General features: G+C 42.6%; 1 protein-coding gene across 3 annotated transcripts in view; it reads left to right on the top strand.

The window, feature by feature from the left end:
- The window catches only part of TMEM40 (transmembrane protein 40), a 58,271-nt gene extending 35,356 nt beyond the window's left edge, over positions 1–22,915 (top strand). Inside the window, exons 7-17 of one of the 3 annotated variants that reach the window (XR_003856597.1) lie at positions 669–764; positions 6,482–6,535; positions 6,789–6,815; positions 8,285–8,311; positions 11,143–11,172; positions 12,740–12,805; positions 15,712–15,783; positions 15,872–15,946; positions 17,830–17,978; positions 19,611–19,673; positions 22,431–22,915. Coding sequence is in view for 1 of the 3 variants with exons in the window: in XM_029600871.1 (XP_029456731.1) it covers positions 669–764; positions 6,482–6,535; positions 6,789–6,815; positions 8,285–8,311; positions 11,143–11,172; positions 12,740–12,805; positions 15,712–15,783; positions 15,872–15,946; positions 19,611–19,673; positions 22,431–22,456 (536 nt within the window). In the remaining 2 variants the exon portion in view is untranslated. Of the gene's footprint in view, positions 1–668; positions 765–6,481; positions 6,536–6,788; positions 6,816–8,284; positions 8,312–11,142; positions 11,173–12,739; positions 12,806–15,711; positions 15,784–15,871; positions 15,947–17,829; positions 17,979–19,610; positions 19,674–22,129; positions 22,257–22,430 lie in introns of all 3 variants that reach the window. The other 2 variants (XR_003856596.1, XM_029600871.1) reach the window with 2 other exon arrangements.
- Positions 22,916–23,164: the final 249 nt, after the last annotated feature.

Genomic DNA, 23,164 nt, shown 5'->3' on the forward strand with positions numbered 1-23,164 from the left:
ACCTCACCCATAGGGCGGGGTCTAGATGGAGACTTGACCCACACTACTGGCAGGATGACCTGTTGAGGCTATACTTGCCATTCCACTAAAGAGTAAACCACCCACAGGGGGCATAATTTGACACCCTGTTACACACACAAAAGAACAGTGCATGGGAGAATTAAATGTTCAAATACAAAGTATAATCTAGAGCAGTGTTTCCTAAACCTGTCCTCAAGGCACTCCACATGTGTGCATATTCATTGTGGCAATCCTGAAAACCCGATAGATGAGGTGTATGTCCGGGACAGGGTTGGTAAAGACTGATTTAGAGGGGAGTGAGCTGAACAGAGTGCAAGCACCTGATCTTCTGAGGAGGCCATCTATCTAAGTACTAACTAGACCTGACCCTGTTTCCACTTCCAAGAACAGAAGAGATTGGGCAAATTCAAGGTGGTATGGTTGTAGGCCCCTTAGGAAAGCATGACCTTCATGTCCTGTTATGCAGTAGGGGGATAAAACCAGGAGGGCATCAGCATGTCCTGAAAAACTGGAGCCAGTTATCAGAATAACAAATGAAATTTATTAGAAATGATCAAAAATTACTTATTGCTAGTATGTGGAGTTTTAATAAAACTTAGCTCTGGCAACCAGCAGTTTTCTTATGCAGATTTTTTATTTATTTTCAGAAGATACCCACAAGGCAAAAACCAATGTGGCAGCAGTTAAACCAATGGTACATGAGAAACAGCGAGGAAACAAGGAAGCCCAGCAGGATGTAACTGGTAAACACAAAAAGCGCTCTTTGCTCATACATAGATGCCTCTCTATTAATGAGGTCATGCTTTCTGAATTGTTGGAATTGCATGTCTGAAAAGAGAAGTTGGGCATATTCTAAAATGGTTACTCAAAACTTTCACTCTCTGCAGAAGGCAAGCAGTAACTATGAAACTATTATGCTACCTTGGAAGGCTTTTCCCAAGCTGGGGTGCAGATCAGTTTGCTCCATGGTAAAACTGTTTTACATTTTTGCATGGTGTGTTGCCACATGCTTGATAAAACTAAACTATTCATTTCTGGCAAGACTTCACTTAAAGGGGGATATCTATATAAATAATTGAATATATGCCCTACGGAGACTTTTGCATCAGAACACACTTAATCACCCTCGACTATCATCCTTCCCCATTCTCCAGCTACTTCTTTTAACAACATTTGTGGTTTGGTATTCTGAATACTAAGAGTGGATATTAATTTTAGTTTTTATTAGTTTTGTCCTTCCATTGTTGTTTTTGTTGTTATCTAGTTTTTATACTATACTGCTCTTTTTTGTATTTTATTATGTATGTACTGTATGTAAACTGTTTTGGTTACTTTTTATATTGTTTTGATTATATTTTGATTATATTTTATATAAACATTTTTAAATAAATAAATAGATTAAAAAAAAAAGGGGGAAAGTGTTTTGGAGAAAAGACAACTAAGAGGGGATATGATAGAGATTTACAAATTCTAATCTAATTTTAGGCTAATCTCACACCTTTCTACAAAACGTATTAAAAGCACTGGAAAATTAGATGTAAAACATTAATAAAGCAGATCAAAAGAGACCTTCCAAAGAGGCAAAAGATAATAAATTTTACAAGTAAAGAAACCTGCAAGGGTTTGCGTTATTGGATGGCCAGAGGGTAAAAGGGACACACAAAGAGGTTAAGGCTATAGCAGAAAAAGTAAACAATTCTTTGCTTTGGTCTTTACTGTGGAATTCTTTAAAATAATGAGAGGAGTAGAATGAGTATATGTGAATTGGTTGTTTACTCTTTCAAAAAGTACAAAGATTAGGGACATACTGGATATAATGAAGTTACTAAGTTGTGTATTTAAAACTAATAAGAGAAAATGTTTTTTTTCCTAACGCATAATTAAGCTCTGGAATTTATTGCCAGAGGATGTGGTGAAAATTGTTAATGTAGCTGCATTTAAAAAAGATTTGGACAAGTTCCTATAGGAAAAGTCCATAAAACATTATTAACATGGTTTACAGAAATCCACTGCTTATCGCTGGGATAAGCAGCATGGAATCTATCTACTTTTTGGGATCTTGTCAGGTACTTATGACCTGGTTTAGCCATAGTTGGAAGCAGGATACTGGGCTTGATGGACATTTGGTCTTACCTAGTATGTCAGACTTATGTTTTTGTGAGATATCTATGCCAGAACCATTCTTTTTAGGTGATGATTCAGAGAAATTGAAATAAAATCAGTGTGCATCTAAAAGAAGTGCGAAAGCAAATTGACAAACTAGAGAGTAGCAAGTCACCAGGACCTGATGGTATTCACATCAGAGTTCTAAATGAACTCAGATACAAAATTGCTGCTGGTAATTTGTAACCTATCACTCAAACCTTCCTCTGTACCAGAGGACTGGAGGGTAACCAATGTAATACTAATTTAAAAAAGGGGGGACCCAAGAAACTACAGACCAGTAAGCTTGATATCAGTGGTGAGTAAAATGGTGAAAGCTATTGTTAAGAACAAAAGTATTGGTCATATGGATAAGCATGACCAGCAAGGTTTAACAAAGGAGGTCATGCCTTATCAGTCTATTAGAATTCATTGAAAGTGTAAATAAGCACATGGATAAATGCTGGCACCATTGTTTATGGAAAAAAATAACTGGCATTAGCTTCAGTCTGCCAGCACCATCAACTCCCTACTTGCTGATAACTTCCTCGCTCTCAACACAGCCAAGACAGAGCTCCTACACATCTCACCCACACCCAACTGCCCCAGCCACTCTCCAACCCCCTCCCACCCCACAGCCTCATTCACCCCTCACGTTCGCAGCCTTGACATTATTCTTGATAGCCACCACAATCTTACAAAATTCATCAATTCCACCCTTAAAGATGGTTTCTTTAAGCTCCACACCCTAAAAAAACTGAAACCTCTGCTTCACTTCTCCGATTTCCGTACTGTCCTCCAAGCCACTATCCTCTCCAAGCTTGATTATTGTAATGCCATACTCCTTGGCCTCCCTAAATACGCCTTATGACCACTGCAGATACTCCAAAACTCGGCAGCACGAATCCTCACCAATGCCCACCGAGGGGATCACATCACCCCAGTCCTCAAACACCTACACTGGTTGCCTATCAACGCACAAATCATATGCAAATCCCTAACCATCATGCACAAAACTATCCACAACCAAGACATGCCCTGGTTCAAAGAACATTTATTTATTTAAATCTTTTCTATACCGTCATTCGGCAGGGACCGTCACAACGGTTTACAATAAGGCACATAAAAGTAATGATACTAAAATTTGTCAGTTTACATAGGTGCCATAAGGTTCGGTAACATAGTTTGTTATAAATGTTTAATTGTTACATGTGATGAATCATGTCCAGGTCATTCTCAGCTTTGAGTGCAAAACTATCTTTAAACTTTAACTTTAGTGATGCGTTATTTAAAAAAACTACACCCTTAGTGGATCCTGCAGTGCATGTGTGGGTGTTTGATTGTTCGTGCTTTGCCCTGCCCTGGCGTTTTATTCTATTCCCCCTTCTCTTTTTTAAACACTTGTTTAAAGAGCCAGGTCTTTAAACATCTACGATTCTGTGCCTCTAACAGACCTGTCAGAGCATAACACTGTGCCACACTACATACTCCCTCCACCAAAAGTGCAAAGCTTAAGTCTACCAAAGAACGTGCACTCTCTTTAGCTGGGCCCTCGCTATGGAACAAGATGCCCCCTAACCTTCGCCTTGAGCCTTGCCCAAAAAGGTTTATCCTCCGCAGCTCCCTTCGCCTCCTCTCTCCCCCCTGTAAATTTCTTGTAAATTGCTTGTAATTACTTGTAAATATTTCCCCCCCCCCTTACCCTTCCTGTTACCTTGTTTAATGTTGACACCTTTTTATAAGGGTGTCTTGTTTATATGCTATATTAATTGTTCCCTGTGAAGCTTCTTGCTATTTTTAGTTATCTGTAAACCGAGATGATGTTCCCAATGTATCTCGGTATATAAAATGCTTAAAATAAATAAATAAATAAATAAATTTGTAATAACTGCATCATTGGGGTAGGAGCAACCAGGGATAGGTCCTGCTCCGTGAAAAAGTTTCAAGAAACAAGAGGGTTAGAGGGTTTGGGCTGGGAAAATACTGAAATGGGGAGAGAGGATTATTGGCTGCAGCACAGACATTTTTATACATTTTTTTTTCATTATACATAAATGAAAGGAAATTAAATAAACAAATAAAAAAAAATGAAAAACACAAAACAAAATGAATAACAAAATGAAATTTCAAAAATGTGCACATTGCTAAGTGTGGGTAAAAGTAGCACTAGCGACCCATCCTGTGTGCCAGTACTGGCCTAGACAGACAAGCTAAAGTGGGGAAGGGCTTAAAATTATATAGCTGCAGCTTCCATCATGACCAATCAAACTATCAGGAATACCAGTGATAAGTAAAGTATATCCCAGTACCTGAATAGTGCAAAATGAATAAGGGATGTGCATTGCAAAAATTGTTTTGTTTTTTGTTTCATTTTTCCATTTATTTTCAGTTTTTTCATGTTTTATTAGTTTTGTTTGTTTCATTTTTAACACGTGCTATTTTTGTACAGTGCAAGTATTTTTTTTGCAAATAGCACTCTCCAAAATGACAAAAACAACATTTTGGTTTTTATTAATGTCTTTTTGGACAGGAAACCACACAAAACAATTTAACAAATATCATTGATGTTTTTCTGTCATTTTAAAATAACATTGTTAGTCTTAAGTGATATTTATTGGGTTTGTAATTTTTTTTAATGAATTCTTTTAGGGAAGCTTTTGTATTTTGATTGGTTAATTGCTTGGCCATAGGATTAACTTATTGGATTCTTTCATAACCTTTAGTGGAAAAGACAATGTTTGCATAGTTAGGAATGTTAATAGGCCACTCATGATATCATAGTTCAAATGACTCCAGTGATTTTCAGTGAGAATTTTCTCATCTGTGGGCCTCATTTTCCAAGCACTTTACCGCGTGCGAATGCAAATTAGTCATTTGGTATTCAGGGGGCGGAGTTGGGGCGGAGCATATGTAAAGCGGGAACCTGTGTATCGTGTGCGGCGAAACAGCCGCAGTGTTAGCGCGGCTGCTATCGCGGCTAATAACTACAACTCCAACCTTGCGTTATGGACTGCGTTACAGGCCTGAAAAGGATTACCGCCATCCACGATAGTCAGAGAGGAGAGAGAGAGAGAGCAGAAGTAGTTACGTGGCAGGGGACCCCGGCATGTGTCGCATCGTGTATTTACACGCTATTTTCAGGTTCAAATCCTGGAACGCCCATTCCCCACCCAGACCACGCCCCCGCTTTGCAAACTTTTCATTTGTGTGTGCAGCGGCATTTACCCTCGTATCCAGGCGGCTTTTAAAATCCACTCGGTGTGCGCCGGTCCAACATAGTCACGCTTCCCCTAATTTTGGTGCGCGCCGGGCTTTTTAAAATTCACCTTTAACTGTTTAATTCTAAACCGGTCGGATTATTGTACTGTCCTTTATCATGGTTTCTCTTCTTCACTGACTCGCAGACTTCAACTAGTACAAAATACAGCAGCAAAGCTTATTTTTGGGGAAAAGAAAGTAGGACCGTGCCACCCCATTATTAATTCAATTACACTGGTTGCTTATCTCATACCGAATTCAATTTTGCCTGCCTGACTTTTAAAGCTTTTCCTGGTGGTAATTCTTCATACTTAGCAATCGCTGCCAGCTTTCACGTCGAATAATTATACCATAAAAGGTATAGTTATTTGGCGCGAAACTGACGGCGATAAGGAATCTTACCTTTCGCCGCCAGCGATGTGTCCGCAGCGTGGGCTCCCGGTGCCACCCTGACTCCTCCTCTTCCGGGGTCGACTCCACCCTGAGCTAGCTATCGCATGCGAAAATTCCCTTTTTGTGTGCGATAGCGTTAGAGATTAGAGAATGACCCCCTTAGTAATCCAGCACTAACCCACCAGATCCTTAAGAGCTTCACAACATGAACTTCTAAGAATCCCCTCAGTGAAGGAAATTGGATTGGAAGTTACTAGAGAAATGTGTTTTTCTTACTTTGCTCCGAACATGTAGAACTCCTTTCCATTGTATTTGCATCTTGATAGAGATTTACACAAATTTAAAAAGAATATAAAAACATGATTGTTCTTGCTTGCTTCTGAGTTCCTTGACTGCTAATTTTTATACATTTTTTACACTTTTATTACCTTTTTCCCCTATGAATTAATTGGTTGCAGTTTGTTTTATTATCTTGTGTTCCTTCTTTATTGTTTGATTTTCATTTTCTTCTATTCATTTTTTTCACTTTTGTTTTTCATATTTATTTTTGAAAGTTTATGCATTGATTTGTATTATTGTATCCATTACTTTACTATTGTACTTCACCTTAATTTTATATACCAGAAATGGAATTCATCAAATAAAGTTAACTATTTTCTTTTTACAGATGGAAGAGAAAAGGATCACAAGAAAAAGAAGGCTGAATCACTGCCAGTTGGAGGTGATGTAAAGAAATTACAAGATTTGTGATATTATTTTAGTACTCTATTGCCAGATGGAAATTTTGTGTATCCCTCAAAGTTTTGCCCTCTAATAGAATACTATAAAAGTGAATCCTCCATCATTTCCATGAAACTTCCTGATTTTTTTTTCCTGCTAGGCTTCTGTATAAGAATTTCCTCCTAACCTCCAAAATCTTAAAAATATGTTTTTACAAGCCAGTAGATGTTGATCCTGTTTCTTGGATATTTTAGGAACACAGGGAGAAAACATCCACCACGGTAAGTCTGGCATTGCCATATAGTATTTTTAAACTTCTTATTCATGCAAACATGAGACCGTCTGCTGTCTTATTATATTGAGGTACTCAGACTCACAATATCCCTGAGTGGAAACACACCAATAGAGGCAGTGCTTCTTGACTACTTTTTTTCTGGCTTTCAAACATGCCCAGTTATCAGGGTAATCAGAATATGAAAACTATTTTGTTTCTTAGCTCAACTGTATATAAATACGGCATGAACATTCATAATATGGGCAGCCAGGACTGACGCTTCTCCCCAAGCCATACGCATATAATCTTGAAATTCCCCCATTTGCACCCATCCGCCACCAGCCAGCAAGATGGGCAACGCAGGCTATCCCAGCCTGTATGAAGCGCCCACCTTTCTCATGTCCCCCACAACCCCTGCCGCCATCAAGCAAGGAGCCGAATAAATCGACCCCAGCCACCGTCCAGCAAGGAGCCGTACCAGCCACAACTGCATCCAGTTGTTTGGCTAGGGACCACTGACCTGCCCCCCCATCAGGTCAGCCACCATTTACCAAAGCACAACCCCCCACCAATCGGCTTGGGCTACCCGCCACCCCCCTCCCCCCGTTGAAGCTGCCCCATACAACAAACAATAGCAACAAGGGCGGCCGGGTGGGATGCAGCGCCAGAAGCAAGGCTGGAAAGAGAGATGAAGCCCGAGGGATCAGTTAGTCTCTCTTCCAGCTCCTCCCCCCCTCCCAACTAATCGCTTCAGGAGCCAATCGGCTCCCACCCCGGCGTGGTTCAAAAGAACCACCAATCCTAATACAGGAGGGAGTAGGAGGAGCACGGGTGACCGGCCGGCCACCTCGGGGCTCCCCTCCCCCCCCCCCCCCTCCCTCCTCTGCACAAAACCATTATCTTGGCCAGGCAGGCATGAAGCCTACCCGACCTCTCATAATATGGGCAGCCAGGACTGACGCTTCTGCCCAAGCCCTCCCCTTTACAACCACATAATACACAACACAGTTTTGGGAGTCAACAGGCCACAGCTTTATTAAAACCCCGGAGCCCAAGCCATACACTTATAATCTTGAAAGTCCCCCATTTGCACCCACCCAGCCAGCAAGATGGGCAACACAGGCTACCCCAGCCTGTCAATAGTGCAAACCCAGGCTATCCCAGCCTGTATGAAGCGCCCACCTTTCTCATGTCCCCCACGACTCCCGCCACCATCAAGCAAGGTGATGTAAAGAAATTGCAAGATTTGTGATATTATTTTAGTACTCTATTGCCAGATGGAAATTTTGTGTATCCCTCAAAGTTTTGCCCTCTAATAGAATACTATAAAAGTGAATCCTCCATCATTTCCACGAAACTTCCTGATTTTTTTTTCCTGCTAGGCTTCTGTATAGGAATTTCCTCCTAACCTCCAAAATCTTAAAAATATGTTTTTTCAAGCCAGTAGATTTTGATCCTGTTTCTTGGATATTTTAGGAACACAGGGAGAAAACATCCACCGCGGTAAGTCTGGCATTGCCATATAGTATTTTTTAACTTCTTATTCATGCAAACACGAGACCGTCTGCTGTCTTATTATATTGAGGTACTCAGACTCACAATATCCCTGAGTGGAAACACACCAATACAGGCAGTGCTTCTTGACTACTTTTTTTCTGGCTTCCAAACATGCCCAGTTATCAGGGTAATCAGAATATGAAAACTATTTTGTTTCTTAGCTCAACTGTATATAAATACGGCATGAACATTCATTGTGGGGGCTGGACCGTTGGTTCAGCTGCCATACAGGAAATCAGAGCTTGATTTCTGAGTCCAGCTTCTGCTCCTCAGGCTGACTGAGGTTAGGGCTGCTGTGGAGACAGGCATGGCACTACTGAGTGGGAAACTGTGCAATTGCACAGGGCAACAGATTTGGGGAGGGGGGTGTGGCAGTAGAAGTGAGGAAGGGACCACTAAGGGAGTAGAGAGAGGCCTGTGCGGTTGCTGGTGGCCTCCATCCAACCGGCAACAGAAGAAGGCAGAGGCCCATGTGGCCTCCAGTGTACCCCATCCCACCATTGATGGAAGGAGGCAGAGGCCCTTGCCATCTTACTGGCAGTAGAAGGAGGCTCTCACTCTGTTACTCAGCATGTGAACATTACCTGACCAGGAACAGAAGAGAAAGCCCTTGCTGTGCATAAGATGAGCATAGAATAAATGCTAGCCAGCTACCCTCCTCCCCCAGCAAATGACTCGAGGCACTGGTCAACAGTAGCAGAAGAGGCCTGAGGACTATGTAAGAGAGAGAGAGAGAGGAGCCTGCCTGGGTTGTGTGTGGGTGTGTATGTGTGCATGGGAGCCTGCCTGGGTTGTGTGTATGTGTACGAGAGTCTGCCTGAGTTGTGTGTGTGTGTGTGTGTATGTGTGTGCGCAAGAGAGCCTGCTTGAGCTGTATCTGTATGTGTGTATACACGGGAGCCTGCCTGGGTGGTGCATATGCTTGTGTGTTTGAATGTGCATGTGTGAGCACATGGTAACGTGCCAGGCTTGTCTGTGTGTGTGTGTTATAGGAGCCTGCCTGGGCTTTGTGAGTGTATGTGAGTGTGATATTAGCATGGGAACCTGTCTCAGTTGTGTGTGTGTATATGCATGGAAGCCTGCCTGAATTGGTGGGTCTGTTTGCATGGGAGCCTGCCTTGGTGCTGGGTGTATGTGCATAGATGCCTACCTGGGGTGTGTGTATGTGTGTGTGCATGGGAGCCTGCCTGGGTTGTATGTGAGGGTGTTGGTATGGAAGCCTGCCTGGTTGAATGTGTTTGTGTGCATGGGAGCCTGCCTGAATTGTGTGGGTCTGTGTGCATGGGAGCCTGCCTGGGTGCTGGGTATATGTACATAGGAGGCTACCTAGGTTGTGTGTGTGCATGGGAGCCTGCCTAGGTTGTGTATGTGTGCGTGTGCAAGGGAATTTGCCTGGGCTCTGTATGTATGTCTATGTGCACATTAGAGTCTGCCTGGGTTGTGTGTGTGTGTGTGTGTGTGTGAATGTAGTTTGCATGGGTTGTGTGTGTGTGTGTGCGTGTGAAGAAAGTTTGTGCCACCCCTACTGATCCATAACAAGCTCAATGTGACAGGAAATCAAACGTTTTCAGGTATGGGGCACGGGGGATATTTCTATGCTTATTAGCTTTAATTATTGGGTGTTTGATGTGTTTGCTATTTTGAAATATTTTATTGCTGTTTGGAAAATTTTAAAAATGGCGCCAGCCGGCCGTTGCTCCTACCATGTGACAGGGGCCGACCTGTCACATGGTAGGGCAAAGGGCCACCGGCACCATTTTGATTCCTGGCAGGCCCGACGGCCCTAGAGCGGAAAATCGCTCCTGGGACCCCTGCTGGACCACCAGGGCTTTCAGTAAGTCTTGGGAGGGGGGGGGATTGTAATTAAGTAAATTTGAAGGGTTGGGTTGGGATTGGGGTTTTTTAAAATAATTGTGCCTCTCCTCCCCCCCCCCCCCCCCCGCGCTAACCCGGAAAATTAATTTTTTCCGAATTCGGGGAAAATCCATTTTGGGAATTGGGTCTCCCAAACCAGGACAAATTAGGCAATTTCGTTGAAATTGGATCTGTGTGCATGGGAGCCTGCCTGGGTGCTGGGTATATGTTGAAATTGCCTAATTCGTTCTAAACGAATGCACATTAATAATTATTGGTTGTTGCTCTATTTGTCAGCTCTTCACTATTCTTTTTATTAGTGTGGTTTATTATGGTTGATTTATATTTCTTGATTTTTTTTGTTTTATGATTTATGAGGACTGGTGATCTTTCTGTTTTTTCATTGCTTGTTGGAATTTCCAATTTGGTTTCTGTTTATAGTTTATGATGTCTTTATTCTGTATATGGTGAAAGTCTGTCTGTGTTCTGCATGTAAGTGAGGTGGGGTATTCTGCTGGCATGCAGCTTCTATGTAGGGATTTATAGCGGCCTGATTTATTTTGCTTTCCACCAGGTGATGGCATGCATGGCAAGCTTAGGGCAGCTGCATGGTGCTGGAGGAAGTGAGGCTTGAGGCCCCTTGGCATGTATCTGCCCTGCTCTCATGCTGTTCACAGAGTGGCCTCCTTATGCTTCCTTCACTTTCTTTTCATCCATATGCATGAGGGCTTGATACAGGCAAATGGATGAGCCAATACACATGGCTAGTGTGATAGGCACATTCATTTATTTCTCGGGATGCCTAAAAACTAGCATAGAGTGAGATGTGTAATCATGACTTTGTCAATGGGAATCTGTTTCTATCATCCTATAAAAATAAATGGATTAAGGCTGAGAATAATGTTCTGTTTTTATGTTCATAGAGAGAAGAACAGGAACTGTGACGACTCCAGGTAAATGTAGAAATGGTTTATGTTGTATTTAGAAAGACTGTTGTGATAGGGTGAGCAGACTCTGCACATGGAAGCCTTAGCCCACACGGGGCTGGATTCATGTGCCGTGCACTCATAGGCATTGGGGGAGGAGGGGAATCTCCCCCTCAAGTCAAGTCTCGATATGGGCTCCAGGCAGCAGCAACTTCAGATAAAAGAATTTGGCACAGGGACTCCTGTAGCTCTCAGGCACTGACGGGCCCTGCCCCTCACACAGGTTTCCAAGGTAACAGGAAGCCCGTGCTGAAGGGGCGGGCATTACAGGGCCTGTCAGCGTGCCAGGCCTCGGGAGGCCCCAGGCTGAATTTATTTTTTCCCTCAAGTTGCTGCTGCTACCTGGAGTCCGTGCTTCTAGAGAAGAGAGATGGTGCTGCTGCAGCAGACATGGCAGTGTGGCTCCAGCGCATATACAAATTTTGATTCCAGAGGCAGGTGCCTGCGTTGCCTATGCCTAAATCTGGGCCTGAGCCCAGGCTACCGTAAAGCTGTTCATGCTATGAGTTGGTATATGAGGAGCTAATGAATAGTCAAATGAAAAGCAGCCCAGGGAGGAGTTTATTATTAGGAGCACTGGTAAGTAAGTCAACTATTATTTCAAATGCTCCCAAGGGTGGAGTTTCAGAAAGGTTGAGGGGCCAGAACTCTTCAGGATGGTCTCACAGTTGCCTTGGATACTAATCAGGGTTCAGTAAGAGAACTCGGTAGATTGGCTTCATCATTATAATGATGTTCTATTCCCTTTAAAAAATAATCATCATTTGTTATGCGGTAGGATGTTTTCCTATTACCTACCTTACATATAAATCCCAGTCTGAGAATGATTGCTGTTTCTTTCAGATTTCTGGCAGGCTGCTTCTGAAAATTAAGATACTGATACCACCTAGTGGTGATAGGTTACTTATTGAGTGACTGCAGGGAATCTACATTCACTTCCACTTCTCCCTTAACAGTACATCCTACTCTTAATTACCCATCTCCTATCTGAAAATTGTCTGAATTGGATCTGTCTGGGAGGAGAGGCAATGTTATAAAAAACTGGCATTCAACTACCTCATTTGAGGATGAATGCCACAATGCTCTTTGATATGTTATTGTTCACTAGCTGTCACTGGTTCTAGCTATGTTTAATAAACAATTGTTCTCCTTTTAAAAAAAAAAAAAAAAAAGCAGGCTACGAGTATAAAAACACTTGGGATAGTGAATTCTGGTGATATTGAGAGGTCCTTTGGAAACTTTGGACTCATGATTGATTAATTCAAATCAATTTATATTATAGATTAAATGAGCATCCAAAGCAGCTTACCAGGACAATATTACCTGCTTTCGAAAAACAAAACATAAAACACAAATTTGAGTGCTGTGTTTTTTTTTTTCCTGAATGCCCCTCTTTCATCCAAGTCTCTGTTTAATGCATTCAAAAAACAATTAGAAGTCCTTTCAGACACTGAGGAAATCACAATAAACCTACTGATTTTGCCATGAGCCATTTTGCTATCAAGCTAAGTGTTGCTTTTCTTCTCCTGCACAGACCATGAGACTGAAAATCCTCTTCCTAATCGATGGCCAAAAAAAGACTGGAACATGCACAAGAGTGGTAAGAAATCTCTTCCCTTGTGGTTTACTCAGGACGAGACCTGTTCTTGGTAGAGAAGGAGGTCCATGCCTGACTGTGAGGAGCTGGTTCAAATAACCCATTACTGCATGGTAGATGGACCGACTGTAGATTTTTCCAGAGTCACGGGATATTGGGAATAAAGCATCATGAGATCCCACCTAACATAAATTAGTTTGGGTGAGCATTTTGGTGATTGTTAAACATATGAGATGCTATCTAAAGAAAAGCTGCAGCAGTTGGCAACACTTTCTTGCCCCTGAAGCAGATAATAGTGTGAAAACACCATTGGTGTTTGGCTTTTCCTTGCATTTTACTACTTATCAACCACCAAGAGCTTATCGAACCATATCCGTGTTGCATGGAAGTCAGCCATGAGACACGTTTTGTCTAACTTATTTGCACAGTATATTCCAGTCTATCTCAGCATATTTAATACAAGCCAAGTATCTAAATCAACCCATATTTCGAGTATTATTATTTTGATCTGATTAGAGATGTTTTCTTAGTGACTGCCTTGAATAATTTTTTATTCAATTTTGGGGAAAAAAAACATAAAAAATAATGAATATGTCCCTATGGATTTCTTTCTATCTGGTAAATGATTAATACTTAGAGCTTCTTTGCTTAAGATTATAAAAGGGCCTTGTAACCTATGATCTGATAGTAGCTAAGCACGTTTTATATTACCTCTTAAAATATTTGGTACACAAGTTTTTATGCATTTCACCTTGTAGGCTTTATTATTTATTTCATTGGAGGTTTACGTTTGCCTCTGTTTTTGATTAGTGGAGCATTTTGGAGAAGCAGAATCGAAAAACTGCCTTCTTTTTTTTTTGTACTGTACTATGTAAATCATACCATCCTGCAGCCTTAGATTTATGACTGTTGAGTAAGTCATGGGTTATCACCTCCTAACTGCTGATGCAATGGTAATGAACTGCATTACCTGTGTTATCATGTGGCAAGAGAGAAACTAATTTCTGGCTGGTTTCCTGTGTCCACAGTCCTGTGCTCATCCTGACAAACGGTTTGCACTAAAGACTTAGTATATCCTGCCTCACGCAAAATGAGAAAAAGGAAGCTTTGTAACAATAGCAGCACTTCAGGCCCTATTCCTTATTCTAAATCTAGACCGAGCTGATGGTTGTGCCAGCCTAAAATTCAAGCCTATAGCATGCGCCCCCTTAAGTTTTGTATAAATGATTCTGCTTATTTCAGACCCTGTTGAGTTCCAGGCTATCTGGTATCTACTGTTTGCGATGATAGCTTTTCCTCCAGCCATAGAACATGGGAAACCACTTAGTGACAGAAATGAGAAGAGGCGGGTGGCACCTTATAGACTAACCACAAAGTGGACTCTGTCCTCAAAAGCACATGCCAAAATAAATTAGTTAGTCTATAAGGTGCCACTCGCCTCGTCTCATTTTTGCAACATCAGACTTACACGGCTATCCCTCTAAACCAGTTAGGACTTTGCATAATTCTTGTGTGGCTCTAGTGCTGGAGCAGTGTTTTTTAGAGATGTGTTTAGTTTTTACATGTCGGCTCGGGCGACCCGTGGAAAACTTTGTTTTCCAACTGGTCTTTTTTTTTTTTTCCGGCGATTTTTCACTAAAAAAACCCCAAACTGCCCCAACTCTTAAAATTTAGTTTATTACAACCTCCCCACCCTCCAGACCCCCCCCAAAACTTGCCTAAAATCCGTGATGGTCCAGCGGGGGTCCTGGGAGCAATCACCCGCTCTTGGGCTGCCAGCTGCCAGTAAACAAAGTGGTGCCGGTGGCCCTTTGCCCTTACCATGTGACAGGGTCTACTGGTGCCATTGGTCGGCCCCTGTCACATGGAAGGAGCAATGGATGGCCCGCGCCATTTTCTAAGATGATGCCAGCCGTCCTACCATGTGACAGGGGCCGACCAATGGCACCGGTAGCCCCTGTCACATGGTAAGGGCAAAGGGCCACGGCACCATTTTGTTTACTGGCAGCCGATGGCCCGAGAGTGGGAGATCGCTCCCAGGACCCCCGCTGGACCACCATGGATTTTAGGCAAGTTTTGGGGGGGTCTGGAGGGTTTGGGGTGGGTTTGGGGTTTTTTGTTTTTTTTTAATAAATGTGCCCCTCTCCCCCGCGCTAACCTGAACAATGAATTTTCCCCAAAGTTCGGGGAAACTCTGTCTCGGGATTTGGGTCCTCCTATCCTTGCTGAATTGGACAATTTCTTTGCCATTTTCCAATTCGGCAAAAACGAATGCACATCTCTAGTGTTTTTGCAGTAGAAACCGAGACATTTTGTTACTTTCCTGTTCATTGCACCTTGGTTTTGTTTCAGAAAGTTTCTCTGTTCGCTGTGCCTTTTCTGGAGGTATTGGATTCAGATGACATCAAACATGGGCCCTGACTTTTATGGTCTGGGTTACAGATACACAGACATAAGGGAAGAAGCATAGGACTGCTTCTACCGCCAAGTCCATAAGCATTGCACGTCAAGCAGCACGGTCTGAATTTTCCAGAAGGTTCATGACCCAGTAAAAGAGAAACATGGGTGTAATCTACACAGCATGGCAGATACTTCCATAAGAAGTTTGCTGGGCAGACTGGACGGACCATTTTTGTCCTTTTCTGCCGTCATTACGTTATTAAATATATGTTTATATGTTTAATTAATTTGATATCACACTTTTCAACAATAATAAGAAAGCGGCTTTCATTTTGTTTTCTTCTCTCTCGAACCATGCAATACTAACCCTTGCTAGTATGACAGGTATGTTCTGCTACAGAACACCAGTGAGAGCTGCACATTTCAGTACTGCTCAGGGTTTCACATTTAGAAAGAAACCAACACATGCAGAAGTCAAGGAATCTGATTTTTCATTTCTTCCTTTCCAGATAACTTTTTTCATTTCCTCCTCTTCTGTTTCTCTGTTGGAGCTGCCCTGGTTTGTTTTCACATCTATACAGGTTAGATTTTTATTGTAAAATCATAATATGTATTACCTTTGAGAATATGGAGAAAGTACCAATTTTCTGATGTGTATATTAATTTTAGACTGGACTGTCTCTGTTGGCATTGGTTTAATTAGCTTTGCTTCGCTGGAAGTTATTGGAAGATACCCTGGTTTAGGTAAGACGATACCTTACAGTCAAATTCTTGCACGTTTGCTTCAGTACTCTTTTAAAACCAATTGGGGAAGTGCCTTAAGTTCTGAGGGTAATGATATCTCAAGCAAAACATGTATAGATCTTTCAGTTAACTGTGCCTGCCTGTGACAGATTACTGCCGAGATATATGTACTATGCACGATATCAATAATCCTTAGTTTGGAATGTTTTATTTCCAGAAATAAAAAAAATGTAAATACTTGCAAACAATTTTAGAAAACAATTTCTGAAACCTATTTTCTCTTTAAAAGTTGGAGTATTAACAGTGCTGGTTTCAATTGTAAGAGGACACCTCCAAAAATGGATTTTAATGTCTAAAAATTAAAATTGAACTTCAGAAGCTGTGAAAAATGTTTTATATGATCAGAAATACTAAATGTCTTAAATTTTGAAAGGTCCAAGAAAACAAAGAGGTAGGCGATCTATAATAGCCGTCAGGTAAACACAAAGGAATAGATGCCTTGATCTTTTTCAATACTTTTATTGAAGCAGAGACGTGTTCATAAAAATGCCCGACTCAGGCCGAGTTTTGCAGCTCAACAGCTGCTGCCTCAGGGGCTCAAACACTCTGAAATCATGAATAAAATACAGTAGTGTAGTATCATCCAATGAGCAATGATTCTGTATCAGCAATGTAAGACAACTTGCAAACCAGCATTCAAGGGGTCATCTCTGCTCGTATATACATTGCTGATACAGAATCATTGCTCATTGGATGATACTACACTACTGTATTTTATTCATGATTTCGGAGTGTTTGAGCCCCTGAGGCAGCAGCTGTTGAGCTGCGAAACTCAGCCTGAGTCAAGCATTTTTATGAACACGTCTCTGCTTCAATAAAAGTATTGAAAAAGATCAAGGCATTAAATTTTGAAGGGACATGTGGGTCTGGTAAAATGGGAACATCTGGCATTTCTTTACAGCTGTATGTCAGCAGCAAAGATACCCAAATTAAAGCAACAGAGACTTGGCTTGGGTCAAATAGGAATTGGTTGAGATGGGATTCCCAGAAGGTCTGAATTTAGGCAGAGGCAACATAGGCAATTGCCTAGGATACAAAATTATGAAATTACCAAATACCCAGGCCAAAGAGGAGCCTGCTTCTGCTTGCTTTAGGGTCATGTGCCAATACAGCATCAAAGGGATCCCACGTGGCACTCTGCCTATGGGTGCCAAAACCTTAAATCCAACTCTGCCTCCCAGTCTGTTGCCTCACTTTCAGGCCGATGCAGTTTCGTGTGCTGGCCGATGCAAAATGGGGGTTAGCATGTCCAAAACGCACGTAGGTAATAGCACTCATCACATGTAAATGCATGTTGCTGAGGCTATTTATTCCCCCATGCCAAAAAAAAAAATTCTGCGCCCGACGTGCACATTTTTAATCACCAAAATTAACATCTGACCCGAGCAGGTGTTAATTTTGGAGAAGCCCAAAAAGTGTACAGAAAAGCAGAAAATACTGCTTTTCTGTACTTCCTCTGACTTAATATCATGGAAATATTAAGTTGGCGGAACTAAAAAATTTGAAATGTCCCCCCAAAAAAAATTTTTTAAAGGGTGTTGGCGTTCAGGTTAGGAAATAGACACTCATAAATTGGGCGTCCCGGAGAGGTGGATCGGCTTATTTTAAGGGGGCAGGTGCTCAATCATGAGCGCCCGTTTAACGCACGCCAATATTGCATCAGCCTGTTTGAGTAAGTTAGCTGCTGTACTATGAAAAAGGAGATTCAAGCCGTCAAACAGCACAGATAGAAAAAAATCTATTAGAAATTGTGCAGAAATGTAGTTCTTTTCAAATTTTGCAAATTAAAGCTTTCAAAGTGATTTGATCAATTTTATCTCCAGGGTGCAACATCTTAGATATGCAAATTAAAGCCAACACCCATTCTGCTGAATTTCACTGACACTTTAAACAAATATCAGCCATGGCCATGTAACGCCCCAAGGATACAGCGCCTTTACATTTATATCAAAACAAAGAACCCTCCAAAAATGTAAGGTTATTTTTATTTATTTTACTTTTTATTGTAAACTGCTATGATGGTTTTGTATCAAATGGCGGTTAATCAAATAAAATTAATTCATTCATTAAAATAATTACAATGTTGGGGGAAAAAAAAACACATAAGAAGGATACCAAGAACCTTTTTCTGGTTAAAATATTTCTTTTCTGACAATCCTACCAGTTTCCCTTTAAGCTGTTTTACTAAACTACATACATTCCTTTACTAAGTTAAAGTTGATAGGTTTGTGCTGTACCAAAAACAGCTATAATATAGCAACAGACATGCAGGGCATTGAAAAATAATTTATATCAAATCTAGTAAGTTTTTAAGTTGAACAAATTACTGCATTCGTAGAGATGTGAATCGTGTCCTCGATCGTCTTAACGATCGATTTCGGCTGGGAGGGGGAGGGAATCGTATTGTTGCCGTTTGGGGGGGTAAAATATCGTGAAAAATCGTAAAATCGTGAGCCGGCACATTAAAACCCCCTAAAACCCACCCCCGACCCTTTAAATTAAATCTCCCACCCTCCCGAACCCCCCCCAAATGACTTAAATAACCTGGGTGTCCAGCGGCGGTCCGGAACGGCAGCGGTCCGGAACGGGCTCCTGCTATTGAATCTTGTTGTCTTCAGCCGGCGCCATTTTCCAAAATGGCGCCGAAAAATGGCGGCGGCCATAGACCAACACGATTCCACGGCTGCTGATTTGCAATGCAGTCAAAAGTTCCTGGAGGTCCAGCGGGGGTCAGGGAGCGATTTCCCGCCGCGAATCGTTTTCCGTATGGAAAATGGCGCCGGCAGGAGATCGACTGCAGGAGGTCGTTCAGCGAGGGTTCCGGCGCCTCGCTGAACGACCTCCTGCAGTCGATCTCCTGCCGGCGCCATTTTCCGTACGGAAAACGATTCGCGGCGGGAAATCGCTCCCTGACCCCCGCTGGACCTCCAGGAACTTTTGGCCAGCTTGGGGGGGGCCTCCTGACCCCCACAAGACTTGCCAAAAGTCCAGCGGGGGCCCGGAAGGACCTCCTGCCGTGGAATCGCGTTGGTCTATGGCCGCCGCCATTTTTCGGCGCCATTTTGGAAAATGGCGCCGGCTGAAGACAACAAGATTCAATAGCAGGAGCCCGTTCCGGACCGCTGCCGTTCCGGACCGCCGCTGGACACCCAGGTTATTTAAGTCATTTGGGGGGGGGGTTCGGGAGGGTGGGGGATTTAATTTAAAGGGTCGGGGGTGGGTTTTAGGGGGTTTTAGTGTGCCGGCTCACGATTCTAACGATTTATAACGATAAATCGTTAGAATCTCTATTGTATTGTGTTCCATAACGGTTTAAGACGATATTAAAATTATCGGACGATAATTTTAATCGTCGAAAAACGATTCACATCCCTAATTCTTAGTCCATTCTGTACCTCTGATCAGTACAATTAATAAACCCTAGCCCTGCTGCTGATTTGCAATGCAGTCAAAATATCTCCTTTGCAGAAATGCTATGATAGAACATGTTGTTTGCCCCCTGAGTGCTATCAGAAAACACAAGAGTGAGCTGGACTGGACTGATTTTATTCACCTATGAAACTTCCTTCTAACTTTTTGTTGTTGTTTTCATTTTTTATTTTAGTAAAACGAATCTATGCTGTCCTAGAAGGACTTCTTTCCCTGTGGCAAAGAATCCCAATACCTGGTAACAATCTCTCACTGTCTATATCCACTGCTACAGAAATTCACGGACGCGTGCCCTTTCAGTACTTCTGTACTGTCTAAAGATCTGATTAATGAGCTATAGTATATTGAAAATATTGTCTTAGGTCATTTTTGTCATACTGAAAAAAACCCCACACATTGCAAATTGAGGTCACAAAGTTTAGACAAAGGTTACCATTAATTTACACCTTTCTATTGGCTATGCCCACCCAAATGATATCTGTCAGTTCAGAACTTCTGGCTTAGAAATTATATCAGATAATTGATTAGTGGCTTTGCAACATGGGACCAGGCAAATTTAGATTTTTATTTATTCAAAACGGCCAGTATGGAAAAAAGTAATAAGACATATGTATCAACACAAGTAACAATATTGTAACTCAATGCAAAAAAAAAAAAATGCCTACACGTGGTAAAAACTATTTAGAAACATAAAAACATGATGAGAGAAAAAGACCCATATGGCCTATCTGGTCTGCCTGTCCACATTTTTACAATCTCTATCACTCCCTCAGAGATCCTCTGTGTTTATCCTATGCTTTCTCAAGTTCAGCTACTGTCCTTGTCTCCGTCACCTCCACAGGGAGGCTGTTCCATACATCCATTACCCTCTCTGTAAAGAAACATTTCCTTAGATTATAGCTTTTAAAAAGTCAATATATGTACACTCTTATTTGTAAATATTCAGATAAAATCCTGTCCAGGTCCTTGTTCCCAGGACAGTCAGTATGATCCACCCTGGGTTTTAGGTGAAGAATTAGTGTTAAGGGACAGGCAGGAGGTTGCTGGTTTTCTGTAACTGAGAAAGCAGAGGGAATAAAGTACTATACTTGGAAGTCAGAGTCTGCTGCCTTTATAATATGTGAAGTCTGCGCAATGCTTTTTCTTACACACAGTAGGCCAAATTTTAAAGCGGTCGCACGCATAAAAATTAGCACTTATGTGTGTGCGCATTTTCAAAAGGGCCCGGCCACGAGCGTAAGTGCCGATATGCGCACAAGTGCCAGGCCTGGGGGTATGGACTGGGCGGGACGGAGGCCGGCCAGGACAGCGGCCATTAGCCACTGTCCCGGGGAAGCGCACACTGGCAGCCAACCGGCGCATGCAAACTACTTCTGATCCAGGAGAGCAGTTAAAATAAAAAAAAGTAAATTGCTGGGAAGGGTTTAGGGGGTGGGGAGGACAGGGGAAGAGGGAGGGAATTTAGGTAGGGGGGTAGGGAACTGGGGGAGGCTCAATTGCATCGCTGCACGAAGTTAGCAAAAATTTGCCCTCACATGCGCACGTGGCCATCCGATTTTATAACGTGCGCGTGCATGTTATAAAATCAGCGCGTCCATGTGCGCGTGCTGGGAACCGCACGCACATGGACGCACATGCACTCAAACCTACCCATGTATCTCTGCTGTTTTCTCTATCTACCTAGGGAAATGCTTCCAAGCAGTTCAGGGAAAGCTGTAATGATTGCACGTGCCAGTAGTGCTTTTGTTTGTTCATGCATGAAACTGTCCTCCATGCCTGTTATCATCATAGCATGACCAATCCTAGATCATAAGGCACAGGGCTAGCCTGGGAAGCACGTCTGAATTTGGCAAGAAACTGCATTGTAATTTATGGGCCTCTACACAGCAAAGAAAAATATGTGACCACTATGATCAGAGACGTAACTTTATTGCGATAGTGATAGTTTTAAAAACCCCAAAAAACAAAAGTGCTGGCTTTCCCCATTAAATTTTAAAACTCTGGTTGGCTGCAACAACTTGTGATTCTAGACCAGCAGCCCCATGCTTGCTCAGGAAAGCAATTAGGTAGGCAAGAGAGCTCTTCAGCTGATGCTCTGGGACATGCCACTGCTGACTAGATGCAAGTGAATTGTGGCTTCCATCATCCTAATGCCTTATCACCCCAGCAGACAGTCAGATCGCTCTCCTCATTAGCCAGCAGGAGGAGAGCAGTGCCTACTTCCATCTGCTTCATCTGCCAGCCTGTCTAGTGATTTGAGCCATATGATGCCCTATAATCTTGTGAAACCTGTGGGCACCACACAAAGCCAGTGGAGTATGGAGATGCAGATGTGCATCGCTCTCCTGCTAGCCAGTGTGTGTGTGTGTATATGGGGGAGGGGAGGCCCGGTGATTAATCTTGAAATTAGGGGGGAGGGGGAGGGAGGGAGAAGAGAGGATGGTCTTTGGGGGAATTAAGTAAAGCATGAAAATATCCTCCCTCCCACCCCCATTGAAATCACTGGTAGAGAGTCCACAATACAGTGGGGTCCTTGATTATCATAATGAGTTTCTAACACACAATCCTGCCACCTCACATTTTCAGTCCCTGACACCAAGGAGTTAGTTAATCATTTCACTCATCACTGAGGTTCTCAAAATCTCTCCACGCAGGGCTAAAAAATATTCTAAGTACCATTTTTTTCCCCTACAGGCAATTTCAGCTTCTCCAGGGACGAGTAGCCTAGTGGTTAGAGCAGCGAACCAGGGAAGCCAGGGTTTAAATCCCAGTGCCATTCCTTATGACCTTGGGCAAGTCGCTTCTCCCTCCATTGCGTCAGGTACAAACGTAGATTGTGAGCCCTCGGGGGATAGAACAGAGCTGAAAGTAATCTGCTTTGAAATGCCGAAAGGTGGAATGTAAATAAATAATTATTATTTCACTCCTCACTGAGGTTCTCACAATATCTCCATGCAGGACTAAAAAATATTCTGTCCCATTTTTTTTCCTACAGGTATTTTTCGACTCAAGACAAGCTAACCAGAAGATCACACCCTCGTTAATAGCTTGTTTACAATTCCTTTGTTCTCATTGGATGGTGCAATTCAGAGTTCACCTGGACGCACAGAAGCTGCTATTAAAAAAATAAATAAATAAATAAATAATAACTTGAGCGCCTAAATTTAGGATTCACTAACTGTTTTTCCCATAGACACAAACTGGGAGCAAAGCCTTAATGAGTCTGGCCCTGTTAGGCACTGATTTTCAGATATACCTAGGTGCCTTTCAGCTGAAAATGTATCTAAATCTAGGATCCTCAAACTTCCACCTTCTAAATTCAGGTCTCTTATTCATTTGCCTAGATTTAAGTTCCTAAGGGGTCTATTTATTAAGCGGTACATTTTAAAAGCCCTGCGCGGCTGCGTGCCTATTTTGCATAGGCCGCCGGCACGCGCAAAGCCCCGGGACACGCGTAAGTCCCGGGGCTTTGTTTGGGGGGCATGTCGGGGGTGGCGCAGCATTCGGGGGCGTGTCCGGGGGGCGTGGTGGTGACCCGTGGGCGGGGCCGGAGGCGTGACTGCGGTCTGGGGGTGGGGCCGAGTACTCCACACAGCGGCCTGTGCCGGGGCAGGGAGCCGGCGACAGGCATAACTCAATGAAATAAGGTAGGGGAGGGGAATTTAGTTAGGGCTGGGGGTGGGTTAGATAGGGGAAGGGAGGGAAAGGTGGGGGCAACAAGAAAAAGTT

This window comes from Rhinatrema bivittatum, chromosome 4 (assembly GCF_901001135.1).
Source record: "Rhinatrema bivittatum chromosome 4, aRhiBiv1.1, whole genome shotgun sequence".
NCBI lineage: Eukaryota > Metazoa > Chordata > Amphibia > Gymnophiona > Rhinatrematidae > Rhinatrema > Rhinatrema bivittatum.